At 40.8% G+C, this 27,962-nt stretch overlaps 1 protein-coding gene across 21 annotated transcripts in view; it reads left to right on the top strand.

The window, feature by feature from the left end:
• KIAA1217 (KIAA1217 ortholog) overlaps positions 1-27,962 on the top strand; it is a 356,326-nt gene that overhangs the window by 309,463 nt on the left and 18,901 nt on the right. For 17 of the 21 annotated variants that reach the window (XM_030226706.2, XM_050970267.1, XM_018909327.3 and 14 more), the window contains 6 exons: positions 5,493-5,597; positions 6,023-6,072; positions 13,781-13,941; positions 20,204-20,379; positions 26,735-26,865; positions 27,105-27,252. In XM_030226706.2, coding sequence (XP_030082566.2) covers positions 5,493-5,597; positions 6,023-6,072; positions 13,781-13,941; positions 20,204-20,379; positions 26,735-26,865; positions 27,105-27,252 — 771 coding nt within the window. The remainder of the gene's footprint in view (positions 1-5,492; positions 5,598-6,022; positions 6,073-13,780; positions 13,942-20,203; positions 20,380-26,734; positions 26,866-27,104; positions 27,253-27,962) is intronic. The other 4 variants (XM_018909328.3, XM_018909312.3, XM_018909330.3 and 1 more) reach the window with 1 other exon arrangement.

The raw sequence follows: 27,962 nt of genomic DNA, 5'->3' as shown, positions 1-27,962 counted from the left end.
ATCTCTCTTTCCATCTTAGTTCTTCAGTTTTGCAGTCCAAGGCTGAACTGGGATATCTCTGTAGTTTATCAGAAAATATTGGGTACTTAAAACAGATATCCTGGTTTTGTTGAAGAAAATGGTTCCATTATGTTTGGAACATTAACTGCAGTAGATTTGGATCTACAAGAGATGAAAACTGGGATTTCTGAGCTCTTCTGTTGGAGTTTCCCATTTTAATTTGACACTGTAGAAGCCAGTTTCATCAAGCCAGTTATTCAAGGCAGAGTTGAGAGGGATTTAATTGCTTCATGTAATGCTTTCTTGTAACTGTTTTACCTTGGCTATTTCCAAGATAACTACTTCTGTGGTATAAAGGATTGACTAAATTTTCACGGTTAATTCATTTACCAGAAGAGTCCCATATAAAGCTCTTTTACAACAGTGAGAAGAAACAAATCTATGGTGATTCAAAGAAATAAAAGATGTTAGTATTCATGTGCAGAAAAATATTAGAAGTTATAACAGGTTACAGCAGTTCACCTTCAAAGGGTCATCATCTCTTTAATCTGAGGTCTACTGGAAGAATGAATAAATTTTTATGTGCATGAGTTGTTTAAACAGAGATTTGCTGTCATATTTTTGGATGGCTCATTTTGTAGCTTGTGGGACATTTCTGGAAGTTACTACAGGCAAAGCAGATGTTTAAATGTTGATAAATTGGAAAACAAGCTGTTTATCCAAAAGTGCATTAAATTAAATGCTGTTTAACCTAAAATCTTTGCATTTATAATACATGTTGCAAAATTCTAGATTATTTGATAGTGCTAAATATATATAATAAATATAATATAAATAAGTATAATATATATATATAAACATATAAAATAATATAAAACAGCAAGTTACCTCAATAGAATACTTTTCCTCTAAAAGCATTTTCGAGGTGTACTATGGTTCTCTTGTGCCTGAACACAACTTTTGTCCTCTTCTTGTTATGCCATACTAGGGAGAAAAGATGACAGTTGGATTGAGCGAAAAATGTGATCACATTATTGGCTCATGACTTGCAGTTCAAGACTAAAGTGTAATGGCCATGTGTAGATTATTAGATATTGTTCCCCCCCATAAAACCACTTTATTGTTTGATATGTTGAAGTACAGATGGACTCTCTATGCATTAGGAAAAATGACCTTACTTTGTAAAGTCATGGAGAGTGAGAGACTGCATCAGCAATGCACTGAGCATTTCATAGGGGGGCTTTACAAATACATTGTCTCAGACACTTTTCACAGGGCCAGAACTGCATATTCCTCTGTGAAAGGTGTGGAATAACCAGGCAGAAAAAATGAAGTCAAATGACCAGTAGAGGATGGAGGAAAGGTAAACTGTATTTTGTCTTCCTTTTGTCAAGGGAACTATTTGTAGGAAGATGAGATGCAGGCTCTGGGATAAGAGTTGCCAAATAGTGTAATAGCTGGTGTGCTTCAGAGCTTCCTTGCCCCTTTAGCTTCAAGATGTAGAATGTTTGAATTAAGTCTTCTCCTTAGAGGACTGACTTCACCTGTGTGAATCCTTCTGTGGGAAGAAAGCAGAATACAGAAGAATTCTGCTGATCTTTGGTTCCCATCCTTCCAAGAAACCCACTCATCTGTTTTGGGGGAATTTGCAGTAAAGTCTAAGACACCTTCACTTGATTCTGGAAAAGTCATTGGGAAAAACAGCCTACTCGTGTTTCCTTTCTTTTCCCAGTGAGGTAAAAAAATGTAATTAAATGTTTCTATCCTAGAGTAATATAGAAAGAAATGTGTATTTCTCTGTCTCTGACCCCCTTCTCATTGCTTCATTTGGAGCTTAACTTTAAAATAAAAAGTCACAGAAATTTTTTTCCTCCAGGAAGGTGTGCCGTGTAGCTCATGGTGCAGATTTGGTGTTCGAGTACATCTGTTGTGGGTGATGTGCTGCACTGCCTGGGGTTGGACAGGAACGTGAATGAGCAGTTACACAGGCCAGTTTTATTCTGTGTGTGTACAAAGTATCTTCTCAGTGATGTGAATATTAAAGATGTCCCCGGGAAAGGGAAGTAACGTGCAAGTAGTGTGTCACACTTAAGTAGCGTTGCTCTGACAAGTGGATACCAATTCAGCAATACCCGTTCTTGGAATTGCTTCCAGTTCACTGCAATAGAAGGAGTAGCATGAAAGATCAGTGAAGCTGTAAGGAAGAAATCTGAAATCTGACCTATCAGTGCATGGTCCCCAGAGAAGCAAGGGCTTGCTTTGGTTCTGCTGAATTTGGGGAACGATACGCTGAGGCAGGGCTCCACTTCCTGAACATACCTTAGCCAGAGCTGTGGGTCAGGCTGCTGGGCAGAAGAGGGCTGGCAAGTGGCCTGTCCTTGCCTTCCTGGCCAGGGTCTGTGAGAAGCCAAAGCCAAGTCTGACAGAGTTCTGCTGGGCGTCGCTTCTGACCTTGTGCTCTCCTTTCCTCCCCCACCATGCTGCCACCTCTGACTCTCCCAGCATTCACAGGAAAACAATGTGAAACAATGCCTTCTGTGCTCAGGCTGATAAAATAGCCATTTCTTTCCCAACTGCTGTAAAAGGGACCCTCCCTGCTTTTCCTGGGTGGTGGAGAGATGCAGCTTTATCTGGGAAATTAATCTGGGAGCAGAGACGGGTTGGCTCTTCTTGTTCTACCACCCTTCTGGTGGCAGCAAGCAGAGGCACCACTTTGTTCTCTGTCTGCCCTCTGTCCTAATGCTTCACATCCCGGCCTGTCCTGTGTCACTGGAGCCTGTCCACCACCTGGGAACCCTGTCTGCCCCATCCATGGGACTCTGGCCTGCCCTGTGCAGGCAGAGCTGCTGGGACAGGTGGTCCCATCTCCTCTCTCCACAGCAGTGAGCACAGTGAGGGGTAGAAAACACAATGCTGAGAACCAAAAATCACAGTTTTTGTCATGGCAGTACTGGTATCCCTGATAGACCCTTGCACAGCCTGAGGAAAGCATTTTTTTCTCCCTCCTGGAGCAGAGTCTGCTCCAGTCCTTCACATGGAAGTTGGAGGCAAAGGGGTCCACTGCAGATCCTGTCCGTGCTCCTCTGGGGCCTTGTGGTGACAGAACTGGGCCACCAGCCCTCCAACCATGTCAGCCCAGGTTACAGCCCCACCACCAGGCCATCTGCATCCCTCCCTGCCCATGCTGGAACGAGGTGCCTTCCAACACCTTCAGCCCAACCTCCTCCACAGATCAAGTTGTTTTATGTAATGCCTAAAAGGCACCTTTCAGACACCTGTTTTTGAAATGTTTGATGCTAATGGCCATAACAAGTCTGGGTGTTACAGTGGAATTATTACAGGAAAAATCTGCCTGGTTTCTAACAGAGTAACTCCAGAGCACATGTAGATTCTTCACATTCTTAATGCTTTTACCATATGAAAAAGAATGTGTTCTGTGCAATTGATTCCAGTATTTCATTCGTTTTTCATCATCTCCTATCTTGGAACATCCCTCTCTCTCTTAACAACATACTTTCCTAGATTTCATGGCAAAGGACAAGATCAGCTTTGTGTTGCCATAATATCTTTTGAAGCAGAAAATTGTTTCCAGATTATCTAATGTGGGATGAAAAAAACCATCATTTATGGATTGGTAAAACAGATAGACTTCCAGTTGAGCTTAGTTCCAGGACGGTTTTGTGATGATTATCTGGGGAAAAAAAATGTTTTCATTATGAAGTGTCAAAAATGCTGCATTAAAGTTTGTTAGAGTATATTTATCCCTGGGTTTTAGTACTTGTTTTTGTTCCAAAGGTTACTGTAGCTTGCACCAGTTTCTTATTTTAAAACTTGTAACAGTGGAAATTCTGTAACGTATTTCTTGGTTTGAAATGAGTTAAGTCAGATTCACTAGTCTTCTCATCACCCTTCAAAATACCTTTCAACATGAAGACAGAACAGAAAGATGCGTGCACTGCATTAAATCACAGTAAGAACACGTCTGCTGGCTGGGGACTGACTGAGCACTCTCTTCTTCCCTGCTTGTGTCTGTTAGCATCTCATTGCTTGTTTTGCTGCCCTGTTTTCTCAACGTCTGGGTGTCCCTGAGTCTCTCCTGGCTATGGTATCTGTGTGCTATCCCAGGAAACCTCATTCATTCCCTGAATGTGAATGAAATAATTAGCCTGGACAATCTGTCTGGCTGCAAGCAGGGCTGGTTACTTGCTTTTTATCATGTCAGCTTGCTTTTGGCTGTTATTGGTGCCTGCATTTGACTTTATATGACTCTTATTGATTGGTGATATTGCTTTGGCCACCAAACTGCAACTGCAGCTGGGGTGGCCAGAGTTTGGCTGCTCCTGTGTGCACAGAATGCTGCTGTGGTGATGGACGGGCCGTGCAGCATGCTGACTGTGTGTCTGAGTTTGTGTGTCCCATCTTCTCTCATCAGTCCCTGCTGCTGGTCTTGACCACTTGGTTTTTGAGAAGTTTTCTTCCAAGTTGTCTTCCAAAACCACAGCCTGCTGTTAGAATTTCCTCCTGCAAGTCTCCCCACACACTTAACTGCTCTAATAGAGGGATGCCTTTACAGAAGGTCCCATTGTGATGTGTGTCTATGTTGTGGTGTGTCATTGACATACTGGTGTGTACAAGTAGGTGCCTGTGTGAGCAAAAGGCTGGTTTGGAGCTGACTGAGGAAGTCCCCTGGTACCTGACTAATATATGGATTTATGCAAACAGATAAACACACAAATGTGAGCCATCACCTCCAAAAAAAAAAGTCTTTGTTCTTGTTTAGTGACCTTTGGTTCCTATGGAAAACATTGATTATACTTACTGTAGTTCCAAATCTCTTTTCTTCTGCTTTTTGGGAATTTCTCGGGATATGTGCACAAAAGAAAATCTGTTTTATTACAGCATTTCTGTACAGTCTGCATTTGGTGTCCTGTGCCTCTCTGTCACATTTCTGTCCTTTTCAAAGCAGACAGTTGTGATGTCAGGTGGAAAGGATTTAGACTGGAAAGTCATCAGCTTGGGCAGATTAAATGCTTCCCAGACAAAAATTCTGGGTCTGGGGAAAGTAAAAATAGTAACAAGAAGAAGTGTAAAGTCTTTAATCCTGAAACCTTAAGTACAGACAAAATGATTGGCCCAGTGTAGGTAAAAGAGAAAGTGCATGTAATGCTGGAAAAGATTTTTTCACTAGTTCCAAGTGGCATTAACAAATTGTTTTAGGTGCCTGTCTTGTGAGATCATTAGAAGTTTATTACTTGGTTGTTTGTTTTTTTTCTTTTTAACTAAGCAGATTTTTTTAATTGTCTGTTACGATGCAAAAGCTGTCCAAATTGAGATGTGGTAAGCTGCTGCAATAAGGTATATGCAAACTGTACCCAAGGGCCTTTGCACAAACTCTGTGGTGTCTTTCCAATCCTGTGGTAGTCATTCACCTAGAAAAACAAGTCTGAAAGCAAATATATCTGGCTTTAACAAACGGTTCTCTTGTCTTACAGAGAGAGGATACAAGCCATGGAGAAACAGATTGCCAGTTTAACTGGTCTTGTTCAGTCTGCGCTTTTTAAAGGGCCAAATACAAGTAATAGCAAAGATTCTTCTAGGTAAAAACAGAATTCATCTGTAATGATTTTAGTAATCAATCAACAAAAATATATTTGAATGTAATAGTAAAAAAAAATCCTGAATGCTCAATCATTTTTAAGTTTCTTTATCATCTCCATGAGAATGCTAGGCAGAGAGGAAGAATATGCCAAATGAAAGACGAATATTAACTGCATTACTCTTCTTTGTGGTAAAAAGAATTAATGTAGCTACATCTCTGTGCTTTCTACTGCTTATACTCCATTCATTGCTTAACTTCTACTAAAAGGTGATTTTAAAAAAATTACTGATGACTGACAAATTACTGGTGATTTAAATTAAAAAATATATATGTTTTAAGGCCATTAAATTTGTTGAATATAAACTTCACTGCAGTTTTAATAGTAAGTAAACTAAAATTACAAATTTTCTTGTTATTATTTAGTGAGAAGATGATGAAAATTGTGTCCAGCAAGAGCAGCGCTGACACTGCGGGTAAGATAATTCACTTTTAATTTACAGCTTATTCAGGTATATTAATAGCTCTAACATTACAAACATCCCAGCTTATGGAAATGTCAAATTTACCTAAATTTCCATGGCTGTACTGTCAGAACTGAAGTTTAAGTGCCGGATATGGGAGTCAATCACATCTTTAAGAGAGGAATTTCTGACAGGTTGAGATGGTATTTGGAATGAATTTCCCACCTGTGCTGAATGGTTTAAATGAGATGCAGAGCCTCTGCATCTGGTGAATTTTCCAGTGACTCCTCCTGCCTGTAGGATGTATGTATATCTGTCATTAACCCTAGATGTGTCCAGATTGCTACAGAAGACTAAATATTTAATTCCTTGTCTTGTCACCTGAACTTAGAAAAAGTCTTAGGTCCGTCTGTCACTAGGATACTACTGATGTAATGACACCAGGAAACTTAGCAGTCAGCAAGACAGCACTTTCCCTAATTAAGCCGCATTGATCTGTTCGTAATTATTAGTGTGCATCTAAACCCTCCTGAGCAAGCACCAATTATGATGCCAGTAAGAGCCGGTTTTGTTTTAGCATCCCTCCTGGAGAGCTGTTAAGTGTGTAAAAGATTGAGTTAAAGCTGTTGACAAAGAAGATTTCCATGTGGTTGAAGCTCTTTGTGTAGGGGCTGCTACACAAAGAGAAGTCCGCAGGGTATTGGTGTGCTTATATGCCTCCTCTTCACCTTTGTCATGCACTGAATGCAAATCCAGGCAGTTCTCTGCTTCCTGGTAGTGCAGCTCCCACAGGGAGGTCTGTGCCCGGCAGGTAGTAAACCACACACATTTATTAGCAAACCTATTATGCTCCTAACTAGCCTTTCTGTTGGAGCTGTTAGCTCACGTTCAGGATTCCTGTTTGTCTGGAATTGCACTGTGTCCTCCTAATTGACAGAAACCAAACTAGACTTGGAAACTATCAACCTCATGGAAGAGAGAAAGAGCTAAAGTCCTGGTGCTGAAGCTTTGCTCTCAAGCCACTCTCTGGTGCTGTTCCAACTCTTCCCTTCCTGGATGGGGAGAGGATTACTTAAAGCTTTGAAGAAATAAGTTGTAATTTTTCAGTTTCAGACAATATAGTGAAAAGTCTGTCATTATTCAAAACAGCTGCAAGATGGACTTCAGATTTTTCCCTATTGCAGTGTCATACAGACTGAGAATTTATGGCATTTCCCACTTGCAGAGGCCTCACCTGATATAAAGCGCTTATGAAATTCCCACAACCAGCACCTACAGTGCCTGGTGTTCCTCTTTGTAGTGCATTGCAAACAGCAGCCTCTCTGCTTTCCCTGTGGTGTACTTGGTGAGGGGTACTCAGTCAGAGGACCTGATCCAAGTGGGTGCTGCTTTGAATGGGATCTTGGGCCTCCAGAGGTCCCTTTAAACCTGAATTATGTGGTTTATGTGTGGATGTGTAAATGTGCACTCACTTAAATGAGAAATGGAACAATATTCATTGGGAAAGCAACCTTACATAAAGCAAAAGCAGAGATTCCCTGGAAAGTCATGCCCAGCCTACCAGAATAGTGTGGTTCATCTGAGCAGCAACCATTTCCTGGCACTGTTGTTCCCAAATACTCCTACCTTATCATTGACTGACACATCCCTGAAATGACAGTATTACATCTAACAGCTGCATGTGCAACCATGGTGGAGGAGATGGAGGGTGGGGAATTAATTTACTGTCAAAGGCCAGATCATCATCTGTCCCTTACTGACAGAGACATTGGCTTTGTCACATGGCCATGTGCCTATCCAGCTTATGAGTAAGTATTCCAGCATTCAGCTTGTGCTGTAGCTGCCTTTGTCATCACTTGGAAGAAGGGGATAGGACGGGGGAGCAGCCATGCAGCCAGTGTTCTGCAAGGATCCCTAGCAGTGCTATAGTTGTAATTCCAGCGCCTGCATGTTGGAAGGACAGGATATAGGGATCTATATCCTGTCCTTCCAACATGACTTGGCCGCAAAATTAAATTGTAGCAGGTAAGGAAACAAGGTGTAGTGACCCCAGTATGCTACAGTAACCCACAACAGCTATTACGGAAGACTGCTGTGTGAAATAGTCTTGTGTAATGGAATATTTTCCCGCTTTTGTGCCTGGAATTGCTCAGGACATGGTCCAATGAGTCAATGCAGTTTGGCTTATTTGAAAATTAGGCAATCTGCCAGAATAGAATGTTTTTCCTTTTTGTAAATATGCTTGGGTTCAAACAGAAGCTAGGCACACTTCTGCTGACCGCTTTTTTGTTCTTCAATTCACCCCAGTCTTTTTTACGTATAGCCATTTAGGCAGTGACTCTCTCACTTTACAATTCCACTTGACAACTGTGCACTCAGATACCAGTTTTAGCAATTTCAAAGACTATTTGAAAGACAAAGTGGTATAAAATGTTGATTGAACAGTCCTTTCTAGAGCTCTGATAAGCAAAAATGTGAATTGCTTCCCATTCTAAAAAATAAAACAGCTGTACAAGATAATACTGTCTCATCAATGTTGAACCAACATTGTATTTTATAGTATGTGTTCCAATGATAGGAAACTTTTGTGCAAAAAATAGACTACATCCCTTGGGATGGGAAAGAAACCAAAAATTCTAAACCCTAGATAACTCTATATAGCTAGATTGTGAATACTTTGTATGTCATGTGAACCAAATTGTATTTAATTTGCTTTTGCTGTGCTGGTTTGTAGAAGCCGTCGACTTCTTTAGCCCCAAATATTAAGGACTCTGAAGAAACACAGCTTTTTCCCTGAGGAAGATGAGTCTGGAATGACAATGCTTGTCTGCATTTCTTATCTTTTATTGCTTTAGGCTCAGTTCTGTCATGGGGGATGGGTTCAAAGAGCAGTAACCCTCCACAGACTGGCTATGTCTCTTCTGCTGATGTTAGGAGAAATTCCAGGACTGAATCCTCATAACGATCTTCAGTTCCTGAAACACCATCATGGCATCAAGGAACTCTTGATTTAGAAACAACTTGTGATTCCAAACCCAAACCATACTAGTAAGAGTCACCATGAGATTACTAAAAAATACCCTGAGAAATACTTACATACTCTCTTTTCTGTCATATTTCTGTTCATCAACTGGAGATTGATTGATATCCTGGATTCATTTATTAAATTGTGATCAGTTGTTTCATGGATTACCAAAAATAGCAATAGCTTTTTGCTAGTTGCTGCCTTGTTAGAAGAGGAAGGAAGACATTTCAGTATTATGTGAGAAGGGGATCAGGGAGTACAATTTTCTGCACTAACAGAAAATGCCAATACAAATACAAGAGGAAGATGGCAGCAGGGAGAAGTATCACAAATGTAGGGCTCACATTTGATTCCTCATTCTTTGTGAACTGTCTTTGTCATCTGTGTATATCTGTGTGCTCTTATTACATGCATGACTCTTGCTGTGATGACCTCTGAATTAAATCATTGTCCATATCTGCTTGCTTATCTCAGATTCAAAGACAGATCATGCTAGTCTTAGAACTCCATCAGCATTTGCAGACAAAATATGATCCTGAATTCATTTTGGTTCAATGAGGTGAAGTTGCACACTAATGTATATATAGAATATATTATTATTTTGAGGCTGATTTAGTACCATCTAGTAGCAGTCACATCTCCCTAAATAATGCTTCAAAATATTGTGTCTCTTTAATTAGATTAGTTATTTGTGGGAAAAAAAAATCTGGGTGTCTTCTGATGGCTTTTTGTGCCAACCTGTTTCAAAATAAAATCTTAGCATGTTAGGACAAAAAACAACTGGAAAACAGAAGGAGGGCAGTGTCTCTGCAACCATAGCAAAGGTCAAGTGTCAGGGAGTAGAAGTTGTGTTCCTTATCCCCTGAGAACACAGCAAACCTTTCCTCTTTCTGCACTTCAGTTCTCTTTGTACTCTAAAATGGCAGCTTAATTCATTAGCCTTTGTGAAAAGTTAACTTTTTTTATTTGTCCAAAGTATTAGGAAATTATGGTGGGAGGTTGAATTTCCCTTACCTAGCTCAAGAAGGGGTTTATTTAAAAACCCAAGAGCCAGTGCTGTTTCTTTCCTTTTAATCCATCTGGCCTCACATCTAATCACAAAGCTACAGCCTGGGACTATTTCCAAAAGTGAGCTACACTCCCTAGATGAAGCAGCCCCTCATTCAGCTGCCCTTTTATTCTTTCTTGATAAAAATATGAATATGTGAGAAATCAGCTGCTGATGGTTATGGCTCACTCAGTGTCTTGTGTCTCACACCCGCTGCAGTCAGCAGTCCCACTGCCCAGTTTCCCAGGCTCTGAGCACACTCTGCAGCAGGGACAGTGTGGCAGCCAAGAGCACCTAATGATGAAAAGAGGTGGCTGAAGCAGCAGTGAGGAGGAGAGCTGCTTTGTAGGGAGTTGGAGACATTTATTGCTTACAGAAGCAGGTCACAGTCCATCTACACTAAAAGGAAAGCAAGCACCCCTTCCTGAGAAAATATGTGAATTGACTGGGGTCCAGCATGGGGGGAGGGACTGGTGGGGTCTGATTCATGCCTTGGCTGCCTCATCACAGGGTCAGGGGCTGAGGTTTTGGAGCTTTTGCTTGAGGCAAAGAACAGCAGAAAGGTAGGTGTGCTTTCAAAAATAGTCTAGATTTGTGGCTAGGGATCAGAGCTCTTGGAAGCTTATCCACATTTTTCAGACTCTCTGGTGGTTTCTGTCTGTAAGGTTTATGAACTAAATACCGTTCTTTTAAACAAAAAAGGCAAAAAATTGTGCATGTAGGAGGGAAATAGATGCTTGACTGTAGGAGAAACTGCAGTGTACATGTAGACAGATAAGTATGAGCATACATTCGACCAAAGCATGGAGTGGGTACATAATGGCAGTGAACAAGGACTGTTTATTTCTTGAGTGTTGCTTTCTGTTGAGGAGCTCTTTGAAAGTCAAGAGACCATTGAATCATACTGGAGTATAGCAAAAATGTGCAGCAGCTTGCTCAGCAGTGTAATGACGAGTGCTTTTTTGAAGCACCAGGCAGTTCTAGCTGGAGCAGGTTCAGGGATGGTATAGCATTCCAACAGCCTGCAGTAAGCTAGGAGAGCTTTTTGTCTGAGCATGTCTCCAGAAGCTCATAGCATGGCACACTGTATGTAGCATGGATCCAGCCTGTGCTTTTATTGAGCAGAATTGCAAATGAAGGTAAAGTAACAAACATGATTCTTAAAAACTTTCTTTTTAAAATAAAAATAGGCTGGTGTGATTTCCATTCTTTAAGAGTGCTTCTCCCAGATGAATTTTTCAAAGGTTGTATTTGAGGTATCCAATCCTGTTGGAAAAGGAATAACTGTGTTGTTATGCTGAGCTGTACTCAGGGACATTTGGAGAAATAGTTCAGAAGACTAGGAGGGATGAGAGCATGGGGAGAGAACTTCCCACTCTGGGAGTTGTACTCATTCCAGTCAGAAGATATGTCATGCTCTTTAGTGCACTGAAAATTTGCCTTCAGCAGGCAAAGCTCACAACACTGGTTTTTGTTTGATTTCATTAAACTTGATAGAACGTGTGCTTGTGGGAACAGATGATGACCAAAATCCCTGTGTAAATCCATTGATGAGCTATTTTCTGTTTCTTCAGATTTCTTTTTTTTAATCATAGAGAAGGATGAAATTGGAGTAAGGAATGACCTAATCATAGACTAGAATCATGGAATTATTTAGGTTGGAAAAGATCTTCTAGATCATCCAGTCGAGCCATTAACCTAACACCGCCAAGTCCACCATGAGGCCAGGTCCCTAAGCACCACATCTACACATCTTTTAAATACCTTCAGGGATGGTGACTCAACCACTTCCCTGTGCAGCCTCTTCCCATGCTTGATGACCCTTTTGGTGAAGAAATTTTTCCTAATATTAAATCTCCCTGGCTGTAACATTAAGCCTTTTTTTTTTTTTCTATATTGTGTTACCTCGGAAGAGAGACAACTCCCACCTCCTTCCAACCCTCTTTCAGGCAGCTGTAGAGAGCAATAAGGACCTTGAGGCTCCGTTTTTCCAGACTGAACACCTCCAGCTCACTCAGCTGTTACTCATTAGACTTGTGCTCCAGACCCTTCACCAGTTTTGTTGCCCTTCTCTGAACATGGTCCACCTCTCAATGTCTTTCTTGTAGTGAGCACCAGTTAATGCTGTCGTTCAGGGAGCAGCAGCCATCTCTGCCATTTGGGATCAAGGAATAAGGTAGATTTGGCAGTGTGGTGAGAAGAGTTTGCAGGACTACGAAGTACTGGACTTAAAAAATGAAGTTTGTCATACTGATAGTCTTTCATTTTGTCTGCTGGGGGGGGTGGGGAAGAGACACATGTGGAAAAAAACTTGAAGAATATGGGTATATAAGTGCAAATTGTGAGAAGGAGCTGACATTTCTATTAGCTGATGAGCTGGAATTTGCTTGTTCTCTCTAAATAGAGCTTCTTCCCAGGTACTTGAGACTGAAAAGAACAAGCTTGGCTTTGTTCCTGTGTAGAAGAACAGCATTCTTTAACAAAGAAAGTTTTGTGAGGACAACAGTCATTATTTTCAGAGTGTGGCTCAGCTAATTTCGTTGTGTTGTGCTGTATTCCTTTCTGACAGACTAAAAGGGAGTGGGTGGATGCAACATAGCTGGAGAGCCTCTGGCACACCATAATTTTATTCCTCTGGTTTTACAGGGTTGCTGCTGGACATACCTGATAGAAATAACGCAATTGTGTGTGTTAAGCAATGAAGCAAGATTTTCTATAGAAATCTTTTCCCATATTTGGCAGCTTGACTGAATCCATCTCCTGTGATGATTAATCAACAAATATGTAGTTCAGGAGTCCTATTAATGAATTTGCATCAACTTGGTCTCAGACATCTCCTGGGAGGACAGTCCTGAAGTTACTTTCAGAGCCAATTTGATTTGTTGCTGTTTTGTGTAATCTGTTACATAAGTTATAACTTATTATCCCCTCTCCACTGCATGTGCTAGAAAGCAGTACTGGAGTAATGCAGTGCTCTGGTAGAACTGAGGTTCCAGCGCAGATACTTTCTGATGCTGCGCAGGCTTTCCTCAAAATATATTGTATAGGAACGTGCTTTTTGTTCACAGAGTGACAAAACTGTTTTTTGGTTTTTTTTTATAAAGGAAAAAGCTTAGAAGGTTTGTTTTATTTTTATTATGTAAAAAGACACTTTATAGGATTTGAGGGACTTTATAATAAACTTAAGGATAGCTGATTGGACAAGAGCTAAAAAGTATTGCTTAAGCCATTTACTAGAAAAAGAAGAGTACAAAAAAACTGATTGCTTTTGTGAGGTGTTTTACTAGGACCAAGAACATTTTGCACTTGGCTTGGTTTTTTTATTGTGAAGAGTTTTGTTATTTTGCTTTTTAATAAGTTTTTTTGTTTTTTAACATTACTACAATAGCTATTTTACTAATTTTACGCCTTTTAAAGTAGCTGAGCTATTTTAGGTATAATATAAATGTCTAAGGACTTATGAGACTTGGCTTAAAAAAACTATATATCAACTGGGTAAGGGGGTGCCAGTCCCTGTTAATACTGAGTGTTGGCATTTGCTTTTCTCATCCACCTGTGTTAAATACCTGTGGATTCAGTGGGCAGAGGAAGGATCACGTTTGCACCTGCTCTGCCGTGAACTCAACCTGTACTGCTGCTTATTGCAGGTGCTGCCACCATATCTGGGGGGAAGAATGCACTGGGAGCTGTGGAGGCCGCTGTCATTCATCACCCCCCTGGAGCCCCAGCAATGCAGGTCAGCCTGCACGGGATGAAACGCAACGTGTCGGATCTGCGGCTGCAGCTGCACCAGATGAAGCAGCTACAGGTATGGTTATCTGGATAATGCTGGGAAAAAAGGTGGCTTGTCAGCAAATGCCTTTTTTCCTCCTTCCCTCTCTCTCATTTTCTCTCTCTTACCTTTTGTACAAGTGAGTCTCAGCAGCAGAGTTCTAGCAAAGGGCAGACCCAAGTACTGCAGACACAAAAACTTCCATAGTCCTCGAGGTGTGAGAATTAGCTCAGTTAAACTACTGCTGCTCAGATATTGAGAAAAAAAATTAATTTCTAGCTTTGTTGGATGACTCTATACATTAAAGCACTATTTATATTACAGTAATATTAAGTCTGTGATTGTACTTTGGATCCTGCTATGCTATGTGCTGTATAAACATGTCAGAAGAACCATGTTCCTGCTCCATACTGTTTACAGTTGAGACAGATCTTAAGTCCCTGAATAAACAACTTTGACGTCAGAAACCCAAATGTAGCTGAGGATCAGTAGATATGCATTAAGCCACAGTTTGAGTCCTGTATTTACAGAATCCAGAAAAATAGCCAACTTGAACAGTAAGGAAAAAAAGAAGGTATTTCAAATGTTGCTGCAAAGGTTTGTTGTGTCCTTCTTACACTCAGGTTTCAACAATACCTTCCTAATACATGTCAACACCTCAAAACCTGCAAGAAAGAATACAACCAATGAAGAGTTAACAAAAATAGTATGTTGGCACATACAGTCACACTGCAAATATAAATCTATGCTGATCATCTCAGACACTGTAAAAATAAGCATATGCAGCTGTACAGGTCTTCAGCCTTTTACTTAATTGGAAACTGAAGAGCACTGTGTATTGTCTCAGAAGATGGAAAAGAAGGCAGAGCACTTTCTTGTAAGACAAAGTGGACAGTGGGGGAAGCTTCAATACTCTGTCAGTCCTTATCCAGAAAGTGGCCTCATGTGTTAGCTATTGAAGGGCTGCAGCTGCTGATTTTATAACCAGGGTGATGGTACCATATCAGTCATGTTTGATTTGCTGATAAATTTTAGAACAAAATAATGATAATGCAAATCAGAGTTCAGAACATGTTTTACCTTCACCTCCTTATCTAAAGAAAATTAAATTATGAACCAGTCATCGAGCAAAGGAGCAGAAGGGCGAGGTAAACATCAGTATAGGAAAATGTGTCCAACTGAAGGACCTGTGACAATGTCCTGTGCTTTGTTTGCTGGGAAGGCAGAGATAGCAGAAGATGTTTGGAGCAAAGAGTTGGATCAGGTGACTTCTGCCTATGATACAACTCCCCTGTATTTAAATTTTCAGTTTAGGATGAGTATGCTCCAATAGCAAATGTCCCTTTCAAAAGCTATTCTCAGCAGTGCTGCCTACGTGCCAGCCATCGTGTTCCTCATCTCATTTGAAGACACTGGCATGTGATCTCTGCCCTGGCACATCATGTGTAAGTGCATATTTTTCCACATTTGTGCTGCAAACCACTGCAACCCCTCTGTACTTCTCCACACCATGTGCCAAATGCAGCTCTTGGCAAATGCCTTGGGTCTGGCCCCCAGCTGTGCTCAGCATGTGGCCTCAGAACGTGGCTGGAGGCTGCAGTGCTGCTTGGAGGCAGGGAGCTCGTCCTTCCCACTGGGCTGCCCACCAAGGAGGTGGCATTTCCCAGGCTGAGCTTTGTCTCCATGGCCCTGCCTGGGGCAGAAGCCTTGCTTTTCATCAGACATAACATTGTGGCATGCAGGAGTGAAGAAATTTCTACAGTCTGCACAAATCAATGCTGCCAATGAGGTCTTGAGAAGGGAAAAAGGGCAAATCCTGAGTGTGCTCATTAAGTCAAGCTGGCTTCCCTTAGTTCAGAAATTATAGCAAACTTGGTGCATTGAGCTAGTGGGAAGTTGAGAATTTTTGATAGTTGGAAGAACCTGTAGCTCAAGGGAAATTTTGTTACACATAAATTCCATTGATGAGAGTTTCTGTCATGGCATTCCTGAGATATTTTGAAAAAAACCTCACAGTTTGTAGGGCAGCAAGTGAAACAGGCAGTGTTTTAAACTGAAGAGTGTTGCAACATCACATTTTAAATGAAATATTTTGTGCTATGTTTTTTCAAAAATAATTATAAGTAGAAGGGAAAAAGTATTTTTTCTGGTTTCCCAGATTGTTTTCATTTCATGTTTGACAGTGCTTCCTATTTTTCAGTTTCACTGTTTCTCCTGGTCTGGCAGTCAGTTTGTTCCTGTTTGTGTGAATTTTTTATACAGTGACAGACTAGAAGAAACACTTCAAAAAATGAAAAAGATTGCACAGGCACAAAATTTGGCAGGATAACTAAGAAATAGGAACAGGACATAAAACTATGTTTAATAATGTCTATTGTTTAATTTTCAATTGATGTTACCACTGTAAGTTCATGCTAATTTTCTTAATAGAATCACAGAAATACATGATAGAAAAGACCCATTAATTTGTGTATCCTTTGTTTGTGCTAGCAAAATCTTCTTTCTAAACCATATCCAGCAGCAATGGATCCAGATGTATTGATTCACACACCAGATAAACATATATTGTAAGATGCCACCAAAAAGTTAGGATGTGGTTGGATTTTGAACAGAGATTCTTGGCACACAGACGTTTACCTCATGGCTGTTGCTAGAGGCTGTACACACTTCTTGCTACTACACTTGCATGTTCTAAGCGCTCTCATTTTCAGAGACGTTCAGGACAGACTCGTTTCATGGTGCTCTGGAGTTTTCCTCAATGCCAGAGATGGGCTGTAACCCAGCCTTTGTCCCGAATGGATTTGTCGCTGGTAGGAACTGAGCCCATGATGACAGTGGGGTTGTTCCTTCTATGCTCCCAGGTATTGAGAACTCTTAGTAGCAGGTTTGAACCAAGCCTTGGAGTATATGTACATACTTTATATCACTATCTTATATGTGCACTAGATTTTTTTGTCTACTCCTTCTTTCCTTTAATTGAACTCACTTTAAGGGGACACAGATATGATTATTGTTCCCCATTAGGAACGTGTATGCATGCACGCTTTTCCTTCACTCACTGCATTGTTTGCAGGGAAGTGAGTGCTGCAGAAAGGACAGAGACTGTGTTAACAACACTGTCATAAATGGTATATGATACTCAGTTTCACAAGTGTAACTTTGAATTAGAAATTCAAATATACTTGGAGCTGCATTACAAAACTGGAGCTGATAGCTTTGATCAATGTATGGTAACAAACTTTAGGAGCTAGATACTTAGATTCTGCAGAGGTCCTGAGCTGTAGGCATCCAGCTCCTGTTTGTGGCTGTGCACTGGAGTTCATGGGGAGGTGAAAGGCTCTCACTGGGCAGCTCATGCTTGTTTCCTTATGAGGAGCTGGGGTACCAGAGGCAGGGCTGGGGTGCTTGTGTGAGAGCAGTGACAAATGATGGCTGAAGCATGAGATGAAGAAGAGGGGCAAGGAAGGTATCTGGAGAGATTGGTGACGCTGCAAGTGAGAACCAAGGGTAAAGAATGTATGGGAGATGCTAAAATTCTAAAAAAGCTTGCTAAATTTGTTTCTGTTTGATTGCTGCTTGCAGTTATAAGGTAAGGTAACTCTAATTAGCAAGAAATTGTCATTTGGTGATGACAGGAAAGCCTGCATTGGTTTTCCTTACTTTTAGCATTTGCCTTTAGAACTTCAGTAGTGCTTCAAGAAATACTCCTCAAGTATAAGTGTTTAAGATTGTTTATTTGGCTTGTTTTCAAGCAAGCTTATAGTACAAAAGGTTCTATTTTGTGGAACCAGAATAACTATGGCAGATCCATAAAACATCTTTTTCTTGAAGTGGTGGAGCAGAGGTGGTCAGAGGGGCACGTGGGGTGTGCACTTAGCCAGGGACTCTCACATGTGTTTCTGCTGGCAGAAGAAAAATAAGAATGAAGTTCAGTTCCAGAGCACAGAGGTAAATGGGAGGGCCAGAGAGTGCCTTCTCCTTGCTCCTGCTCTCCCTGCCTCATGCTGTCCTTTGGCTGCTGACTGACATCATTGCTCCCCTCCCACAGTTCTTTCTTTTGTCTCTCTGAACCCATATGTACCTCTCCCTTCTCATCTTTTGACCCTGTTCCCCAGGCACGAAAAAAACTCAGATTTTCCATAACTAGCCAATTATTGCATGAATTTGCATAGAAACAGTAAAAACATTTCTTTGATACCAAGATTGAGTCATGTTCCAAAATTAAAGAGCTCACTCCAAATACTGAGGTATGGGAGTCCTCAACATACAAGATTTTTTGAAATTCTGCTGTGTACATTTTTATTCCCTGTCCTCATTATCAGAAATAGATGAACTTTTATGACTGAAACTTCCTGGTATTGTTCAAGCACTTCATAAATGGAGGTGACAAACACCTTAGCTGTACACATCACCACAATAAATATAGCTCCTCTACATACCTCCATAATAGGAAAAAACATGTGCCTGCCATTTCACAACCCCACACACTCACACATACTCAGTTTTGCTATTAGTGGAAGTCCCTGTTACCAGCTGAGGAACATCAAGGACTTAAATTCTGGACACCTGAGACTTAAATCTAACTCTGTTACTGACCTTCTCACTGACCTCGGATCAGTTGTTTCACAGATCCTAACTCACTTCCATGTATCAAATTTCCCCACTTTTTAAAGAGCTGGGAAAAAATTGTGTGACTGAAGTGTTACATGCTCATTCACTCATTTATTCATTCATTTAGGTTTTCCCACTTGAAAATATGACACAATGAAAGAGGTGTGTATCTCAGATAGTTGTGCTGGCAATGCAGTAAGAGATTTTAATTTATCAAAGCCAAACATTAATCCCGTCATGGGGAAAATACATATACAAAATACATATTGTCTTCAAAATATTCTAGATATTATTTATATAGTTCTGTGCCGTTGAAATGTTTTTCAGCTTCATTTTTTCAGTAATTGCTGACACATCTCTTCATCTGAATTTTGTGACAGCTCCTGCTTGTCACAGCTCAGATTTCACACACGCACCCCCCTTCAGTGAGGTGTTACCCTCCCTCTCATCACAGTTGTGTAGCTGGAGAAGAGAGTAAGAGAGTCAGGCACAGGGTCTGAAGAGTCATGAGTGAGGAACTGAGTTTGTTTCTCCCATGCCCATATTGGTTGGAAAGAATTGTCTCCAAAGGCACTTTTCTTTTTTATTCTCATGACTTTTCTTAAATAGATTTTAAAGAAGGCTTACTACATTATACTGTGTTACAGGTATCCCGTTTTTGTGATTCTTCCTGTTAGGTCATGGGTTTATTTTGTGTGTTAAATGTGATTTGGCTGTTAAACCTGGATGCTTAGAAGACAGCTGACTGTTCAAGTGCTAGTTTTAAAGTGGGAATTTTGTCCCCAATTGACACAGGTGTTTTTTAAAATCTTACAGTATGAAATGGCTCCTGGGCTAACAGAATTGTGTTTGTGTTGCCTGTATCCTAAAACTGTGACTAGGTGGAGTCCTGGTTATCACTTTGAATCTTGTGAATTGCGTAACAGACTTAAACAGGTTTGGTTTGTGGGCGTGGCTCATACCTTCTCCAGGGCTACCCACAGAAGAGTACAGCCTGGTTTGCCTTCTTACCTCTGTTTTGCTCTGTGAGCTTACTATCAGCAAGATAATTAATGCTTGAATTACTTAACATCAGGCTAAGACAAGAACGAAGGTGTGACCTGAAGTTCTCAGAAAATTGCCATATTATAAAGGGGGTTTTTCTGGTGGGTAAGGGAGGTTTTATGTATTGCAGGTGAGCTGTCTGCCTGTACCAAATTGCACCACGTGTAACAGTCCTTCCTCTGCCACTTGAGAGACTGAAAACCTCCATTATGAAAAAAGCAGTGCATTCCAGCCATGAATTGATGTGTGGGATTATCCACTAGGCACGTATGGGCTGTGGGATGCATAAGCTTGTGAGATAGATGGAAAGTGGAAGTCAAGCATCCAGCATCTTGTGAGGTGTAATTAATTCTTGTTCATGTTGAACCAAGCAGAATAAAGGGGCCACAATCCTTGCAGAAGTTGTGCATTGAGGGTGATATACTGATCCCAACATCTTTTGTTTATCAGTTTGAAACTGGAAGTTATACATATACATGGAGTAATGTTTATAGGTACAGCTAAAGAGGGAAAGGGGAAGGTAAAAACACTCCCTTACTGTAGGATGGTGTTTATCCCAACCTTCTGAGCTCTGCAGTGTATTCTGTTGCCAGGAATGTCAGTCAAGCAGGAAAAATTGAAGTTGATTTCTTTTGTGCAACAGCTGCAGAACCAGGAGATGCTGAGGGCAATGGTGAAGAAAGCAGAGCTAGAAATCAATGGCAAAGTGATCGAAACAGTGAAGAGGCTTGAAGATCCTGTGCAGCGACAGCGCAACCTGGTGGAACAAGAGAGGCAGAAATACCTCAGCGAGGAGGAAAAGATTGTAAAGAAGTTATGGTGGGTTGAGAAACCTCTTCAAATTTATTGCTTTTGCCTGTCTTTTTATTCCATAAAGTAGAAACTTTTACCACTGATTTCAGGTAAGCTGCATCTGAATATTCTGTTTTAGCTATGTTTCCTTGCCATGTATCACATTGGCTGTAAAACTGTGTCTGTGTTGTTCAGCTCACTGGGCCTGACTGGAGTCCTCTGCACAGCCCACTGGGTAAATCCCAGCAGTACCAAGAGTTTCAACCTCTTCAGAAGTCCCCTGTATAGGGAGGGTTGACTGTAAGGACCATGCCCACCCCTGTACTCTGAAAGCCTCCGTCCGCCCTAGTTCTCCCCTTCAGCCTTATGTATTATCCTTTAGGGGAGGAGGGAGGAATTTTCTCAAGAGCAAAAAGATTCAAAGGAAGGTAATGAGTTTGGCTTTAAGTACAAAAATTAGATTTCAATAGTAAGTGCTTTGACTACGGCATGGGAGAGGTAGGGGAAGCTCAAATAGAGGACTGAAGTTTTTAATTACAGTCAGCAATGCCAGTCCTTGTCTAAATTGTACTCACTGAGGTTTCCATCTGCTTAACTGTGTACCTTGTTGTAATGTAAAGGCCCTTTGGAAGATTCTGGTTCATTTCCCCAGAACTTTGGCCCACCAAGACTGGTGGGATCAAGTCATTTGGTTTAGTTCAGAGTCAGCAGGAGGCAAGATAAAGCTGAAATTAATAAACAGTTTTACTAATTCTAACACTTCAATGTAAGATGTTATATGACTAATTATTTCTCATTGCCACATTTATTTCACACCTAAGGAAGTGCTCCATAATAGAGAAAAAATTTCTAGTCATCTTGTCAGGAAATTATGACTGAAGAGCCATAGAGTACAGTTCCTGAGCACTGAGGAGAGTAAATCCTTCCTGTAGCTCAATAAATTGTCAGATTAATACTTATTGTCATAAAAAAGGTGCATTTGTAAAGAGAAGGTTGGGTGTTACTAAGGGAGAGTCCTGTGAAGAAAGGTTGGATGAGGACTAATGGTCCATGCTGGTGTAATTAATCCTCTCAGCTGGTTTGTAGTCTTAAGTAATGACCTTCCTGTTCCTCACTTCACTCCTGTGTACCTCATTGCCAAGTTCCTAGATTGTCTGCTCTCTATGGAAAGAGCAATTTGTGTGATGGTTGTTTATGGCATTGCCTCATACAATGGATACAGAGTGAGGTCAAGTGCCAGTGGCATTCACTGTTGCAGCTGTTCATTAAGGATAGGACTTGGATTGCAATATGGTTCTGTTTTACCAGGTTTTGGAATTTTTCCTGTTCCCAGAGTTTCTGCTACTTCTGTGCTACTTCATTTGTTAAAGTTACAGGAAAATTTCTTAAATCATTCAAATGTTACTTCACCTCTCTTAGCGATATGCTAGAAACAAACATTTATTTTTAATCAGTTGTGTCCAGTGAGATTCCTTTGTCATGTGTTTGCTCATGCAGGGTCAGAGCCCGAAAGAAAAGAACATCTGACCACAATAATTTCAGCAGCTGATGGCTGTTCACAGGAAGAGTATACAGCACAAAATTGCACATCAACATCAAATGTCACTGACATTATTGAGAAAAAGGTTAATATTCTTTATAGGCATTTACAACTTAACTGATCCCACTGCAGATACACAAACAAATGCAAAGCAACAGGGTACCAAAATTGCCATTTTTCAGGATTTCAACTGTCATCCTCTTGATCTTTCCTAAATCATAAGACTAAATCAGTAGACTGTCTTCATGTGAGACACTGAAGCCCAAGGATTACTGCAATACTCACAAAAGTGTATTTTCTACTCTTCGGTGGTAAATCTGAGTTTAAAAAATCCTTCCTGCTGCAACTGAAGATCATTGCTTGAGCAGGGAGGTTGGAACAGGTGGCCCACTGTGGTGCCTTCCAACCTTACCCATTCTGTGATTCTGTGAAATAAGGGAATAAACATTGGCAGTTTCATGGTGTAAACAACAGAAATGTTGGTGTACATTTCAAAGCAAGCATTCTATTGAGCAGGAAGCTCACTCAACAGATTCTTAATGGTGCCTACAGAAGTGTGCCCATGTGTGTCACAACTGTAGCAGGATTACAGTTCAGAGGGTATCTAATGAAACCTGTTAAACATAGTTTATGTACATTTGTGACAGTGAAATACACACTCAGAATTAAATGTGTAGGTATTTTTCAATCTAGAATTTGACTCAACATTAGAGATGTTATATATAGCACTTGCAGACAGTAGAGTTAAGATTTGCTAGACCAAGGACAAATTACAGTGCGCTGATACCATAATGAAGTATTTATGTCATAACAAGCATGTTAGAGGTGTGACCACTCTATATTGTAGATTTTAAGCACTTTATTAAAGGGACGTATAAGCACAGTATTTAGATTATAGCCACATCCAGTCTGTTCAATTGGGTACAATCCATAGTAACTTACAATTTATACTTTGTTAGGAAAAATATCAGATTTTTTTAATAATAAAAACTATGCTCCATGAAAGCAAAACTTCACTTGGCAATCTGGGAGAGCTACTAGTAGCAGATACTTGGAAACCTATATCAGAAGAATCTCTTCTGTTTGTTTTTGAATTGTTCATCTGTCAGTCAATCCCCAGACTCTTAAATAATACACAGCAGAATATTCACCCTTGCCATGCTAGTCGTTATTTATAGACACTCCTTTTCCTCTCCCTTTCCACTCCCTTTTCCCCCATTTATGCCTTTTCCAGCATAACCTTCCAGCATAACCTTTAGTTAACCTTCTTCTAGAAGCCTTTCTCTACATTTCATTGTCTTCTTGCCTTTCTCTTTGCCCTTTCTAACTCTGGTGCACAGCTGTGGGATGGGGATGGGAGACAGGGGAGCCCTGCAGCAGCTTTGTCTGATGCAGGCACACTATGACCTCGTGCATGGTGTGATCTCCCTGTCCTCATGTGCCACAGGAGCTTTGCACTAAATATCCGACATCTCACTCTCAAGGGATGATCATCAGTTCTAAGGTCATCACTGTATATAAAACCTTAGGGTTTTGGGAGGTTATTGGTTTTAGGTGGGCTTGATTTTGGTTTCATTTCTCCTCTTCTCATGAGCGCATTTTACAGGTATTAGGAGTTAATTTAATCTTTGGTGTTTTCTGGTCTGTTAGTACCAGATGGTCTATCTGCAGTCCTGTGCAGCCACCTTTCCTTTGCATTTCCCTGAATAATATAGAAGCCTTTTGAGATTTTTTTTCTGTTATATTATTAATCCTTTTTTTCTAAATTATTTATTGCATGTTGAAACGCACCAACCCTGCAAGTGGTCCCTGTGGAACCCACCAGCAAAGTACATTCATTGAGCTAGCTGTTCATTGATCTTTACTTCAGTGCTTTATCCATGAAAGAATTTCCTCTTGTCCCATGGCAGCTTTGCATTCTTGAAAGCTTTTCTTCAAACACCTTGCTGAAAGCCTTTTGCAGTATGCTTTGTCCCCAAACTTCTGTTGTTTGTGGATTTGTAAGACTTACCTTCATTTTACACAAACCATGTTAATTCCTACCTAACACAGCAAATTTATCCATTGTTCATTGATTCTTTATTGTTTATTCTGTATTTTGATACCTATCCATCACACCTGTCTAAGTGTCAGTCTCACCAGAATATAGTTCCCAGGATATCCCCATACCATTAAAAATACCAATTATTATTATTATTATTTGTATTATTTATGACACTTTCCACTAATCTGGTTCAAAAGCAATTTTAATCAAGAAGTTACATGCTTATCATTAATAGTTCAGCTATTTCAACCTCAAGTTGCTATAGAACTCCTGGGCAAATACCATCTGGTCTGGGTGATTTGTTACCATTAATTTTGTCCATTGTTTGGTAGCCTGTTCTACTGATACTGCAGTCTGAGGCAGATCCTCTGAGGCTTTTTTTTGTCTAAAGAAAGATCTCAGCACAAGAGTTGCCTCAGCTTCCCTGTGTAGAATATAGATGCAGAAAAATTGTTTATCTTGTATTACCCTTCTGAAACAGCATTAATGTGCATGTCTTGCTAATTTGCTCAGGCAAATTTGTAAAGCCAAGTATTTTCCCCAGTGAGAGAAAAGAAATTCTAGAGACCACCAAATCTGTTTCAGTCTTTGGGTCCTAAGGGGTGAAGTTTATTTTCCCTTGCAGTTAGCAACATGAAGCATTGTAATGTGGGATCCCCTGGGTAATTTCAGGATCAGTTGTCTGTTTGACAGTATGTGGAATCAAAGGGGTTTGTGATGACCCTTCCATTTCTGCTCAAAGAACAAAGGGGAAAGTGGGCCACTATCAGCTACCTCAAAGTCCTTTAAACATTGTAATATTGTTCTTTGTTTTCCTTTCTCTACTTTCCACTCATGAACAAATTAAAGCATCTTTCTTTATCTGTTTTATTGCCTGGTAGATGTAAATATTTGAGAAGCTGCTTTTCCAGCTGATCTGTAAAAGGGAGGAGGGATACCCCATGATTCCCAAAGCAGTGCTGCCCAGCCTCAGTGGCAATACCAGGGCACAAGGACTAGGGAGGATGCATGACTGCAGAGCATTGTGCTCTAGAGCAGGAGCCCGTGCCTTGGTGACAATAGGCCACATACTTCCTCCAGTTCCTGCTAGAGTGTGATGTGCCCTTTATTGCAAAGGCAGACAGAGACAGCAGATACCTGCATTTTAGCAGCCTCTGCCACTGGAAAAACACCCTTAGAAGTGTTCCCTTGCTGCCATCGTGTGGTCCAGTGGATTGTTTCCTGCAAGTCTGCTTGTGCTGGGGGAATTCCCCAGCTTTCTGAGGGCAGAAGCGTTGGGAGAAGTGGTCTGAAAATGGGAACAGGATTATTTAACTCCACTTGTTTGTGATCTGTTCAGACACAGCTTATGATTCTCAATTCAAAGTAATTTTTTAGTTCCTAAAGTTCTTAGTTTTGGATTGAAATGAACTCTTTGTTGTGCATACTTAATGTTCAGATGCTGATCCTGTTTCTGTTCTTCTGTGTATGAGAAGTAATCTTGTGTTGCCATAGATTGTGCTTCTGATTTAAACAGTAGTGCTGTAAGGAATTTTCTTTTTTTTTTTTACTGGCCACCTACTTTTCTTCCCCACTGAGATGGGTCTGGGAAATGACTGGCTTTGTATGGCAGTGGAAGGGAAATATGTGGAAATGCAAGACTTGCAGATGGTGCAGAGGGTAGGCTTCTCATACCCCTTTCCTGCCAATCCTCTTTTACCTTGATTCTCTTACAGCAATTGCAAAACTGATCCCTGATGGATGTGAAAAATGATGCCCAAGATTAGGTTCAAATGAGTGGCTGATTTGTCAGTTGCATTTTTTTCTATCTGAAATTAAACTGTTTCCTAAAATATTCCTGTGAGTAAATTTGGTATCTTAATAGAAGTGAATTTCTCCTAGATATTCAAGAGATGATCTTTTTAAGGTGTTTGCATGGGTATTTGTGTAGTTGCCCATAAAGCACCTCAGGGTTGGGTTTTTTGACAAAATTTTATGTATCTGTGGAAAACTCTACCTAAAGCAATGTTGTCTCGAGCTCAAATGGGAAGAAATGGCTCCTTCCCAAGCAAAACCAGAATTTATGTGTCTCGAGTATTGCAAAAATTTTTGTGACGTATAAGAAGACTGGAAAAAATGTTGGGAAAGGTGAAAAGGAAGCACCAGATGGAGCTGGAGTAAGCACAGAATGGCAGGGGTTGGAAAAAACATCCAGATTGATTGACTCTTAAATCCAAGTGCTGAGCAGGAGCTGCACACAATGCACACTTGCTGTTTCAGTCCGGCTGTTCGTAGAAACAGGATCCTGCATCCTGTCTAGCAGTACCTGGCAGATAAACAAGGTTGTATCAAGAGGCTTTTGCTGCCAGTTTTTGGAGTGTTTCTTAACTGTTGGGCATTCCTCTGTATGTCATCAACGAAGAGAAAACACAAGGTGCAAACCAGTACTGGATGTAGTGGCACAGTGTCTAACCCCTTCGAGCACTTGTGTCCCCAGAGGGCTACTGGCTGGTTGTGTGTTTCACCAGCCCACCTGCCCTTTGTAGCGCAGCTGCCCTGAGGCCAAGATGCTCAGCACATCTGCAGCCTGTCACAGAAGTCAGTGACTTGGGATAGCTGCAAGCCTGTTCCTGTGCTGTGAGTGTCCAGCATTCTCACCTCCTCTCATGGTATCCTGTCATTTGTTCAGCCTGTGATGTCAAATCTAAAGGTGCCACAGTTGAAGTTTCTGGTTTAGTTTACTCATTTCATTTACAAATATTTGCTTGCAATATCAAAGTCCTGCTTAAATTTTCTGTCCATGTTATTTTTTTTGCCAGTGAGCTGGAGACATTTGTTGAAGACCTGAAGAAGGATTCTGCTGCTTCCAGCAAGACAGTTACACTGAAAGACGTGGAAGATGGAGCCTTTCTTTTGCGTCAAGTGGGAGAAGCTGTTGCTACCCTGAAAGGTATGTACTTTTCCTTTTTACTTTTGTTTCTTTCCCTTTAACCACAGAGAACAGTTTTGCCTTTGATCTGGAGGCATTAACTTTCACTTTCAAAAAGATTTAAAGCTGGGATTAGGGAGCTTGCTGCGTGGCCCCTGGAGAGAGATAGACATTCAAGTAATTGACATTCACCCAATCGTCTTTTACTGCCCAGGGCTTTCATAATTTCCTCTTCAGCCTCACAATTGTTTTCCTTGCAGGAGAGTTCCCAACACTGCAGAACAAAATGCGAGCAATCCTGCGGATTGAGGTGGAAGCTGTGAGGTTCCTGAAGGAGGAGCCCCACAAGCTGGACAGCCTGCTGAAACGAGTGCGCAGCATGACCGACGTCCTCACCATGCTCAGGAGGTGATTCCTTTTCTTTTCTTTTCTTTTCTTTTCTTTTCTTCAGGCTTAAAGAATTTCCTCAAGCAGGGCTGGAACAGCTTTTGAATTTGTGGTCTCCCCCTTGCCCATGGCAAATGTGAGAAGTTCAGCTTGCTTGCAGTATTTATAGATTAATCCTATAGCCTTCTCAAGGGAAATCAAATTAACCTTTCCTGTGCTCTGTGCAGTGAGTCCACTCTGACCAACAGCCTCAGTCACTGAGATATTACAATTGAGACTTAATGCCTCTCAAGTCAGCACTTCCAGATCTGGGAAGTGCCTGGATGAGAGAACTTACAGTGGCAACAGTCTCATACCTGAGCTAATGAACTTTAGGTATTTACAGCAATTTAAGCTAACAGAAACATTCTCTGACACTGAAAGGTTCATTCCCTAAAATGTAACAGTAAGAAATAAAATAGGAAAATAGTGTAAGTGGATAAAGGTATTCCAAAACATCTGAAAGAATACGCTTCAAATTCTTTTTCTCTTCTTCTGAAGGGAGATTCATTAAAAAAAGCTGGAATATTAGATAAAAATTAATGTCCACTAAGTGCCAGTGTTTAGCCATGTTTGTCAGAGTAGCTGAACAGCAAATAATTGCTGATTTATTTTACTCAGTGGGCATTGGATTTAATTCTTGCTCAAAACTGTCAGTGGTGGTGGTCTCAATTTTAGTTCAATTACAGGAA

Source organism: Serinus canaria, chromosome 2, assembly GCF_022539315.1.
Source record: "Serinus canaria isolate serCan28SL12 chromosome 2, serCan2020, whole genome shotgun sequence".
In the NCBI taxonomy this organism is placed as follows: domain Eukaryota; kingdom Metazoa; phylum Chordata; class Aves; order Passeriformes; family Fringillidae; genus Serinus; species Serinus canaria.
The sequence above is the reverse complement of the archived record's forward strand: the minus strand, read 5'-3'. Positions and strand labels throughout refer to the sequence as shown.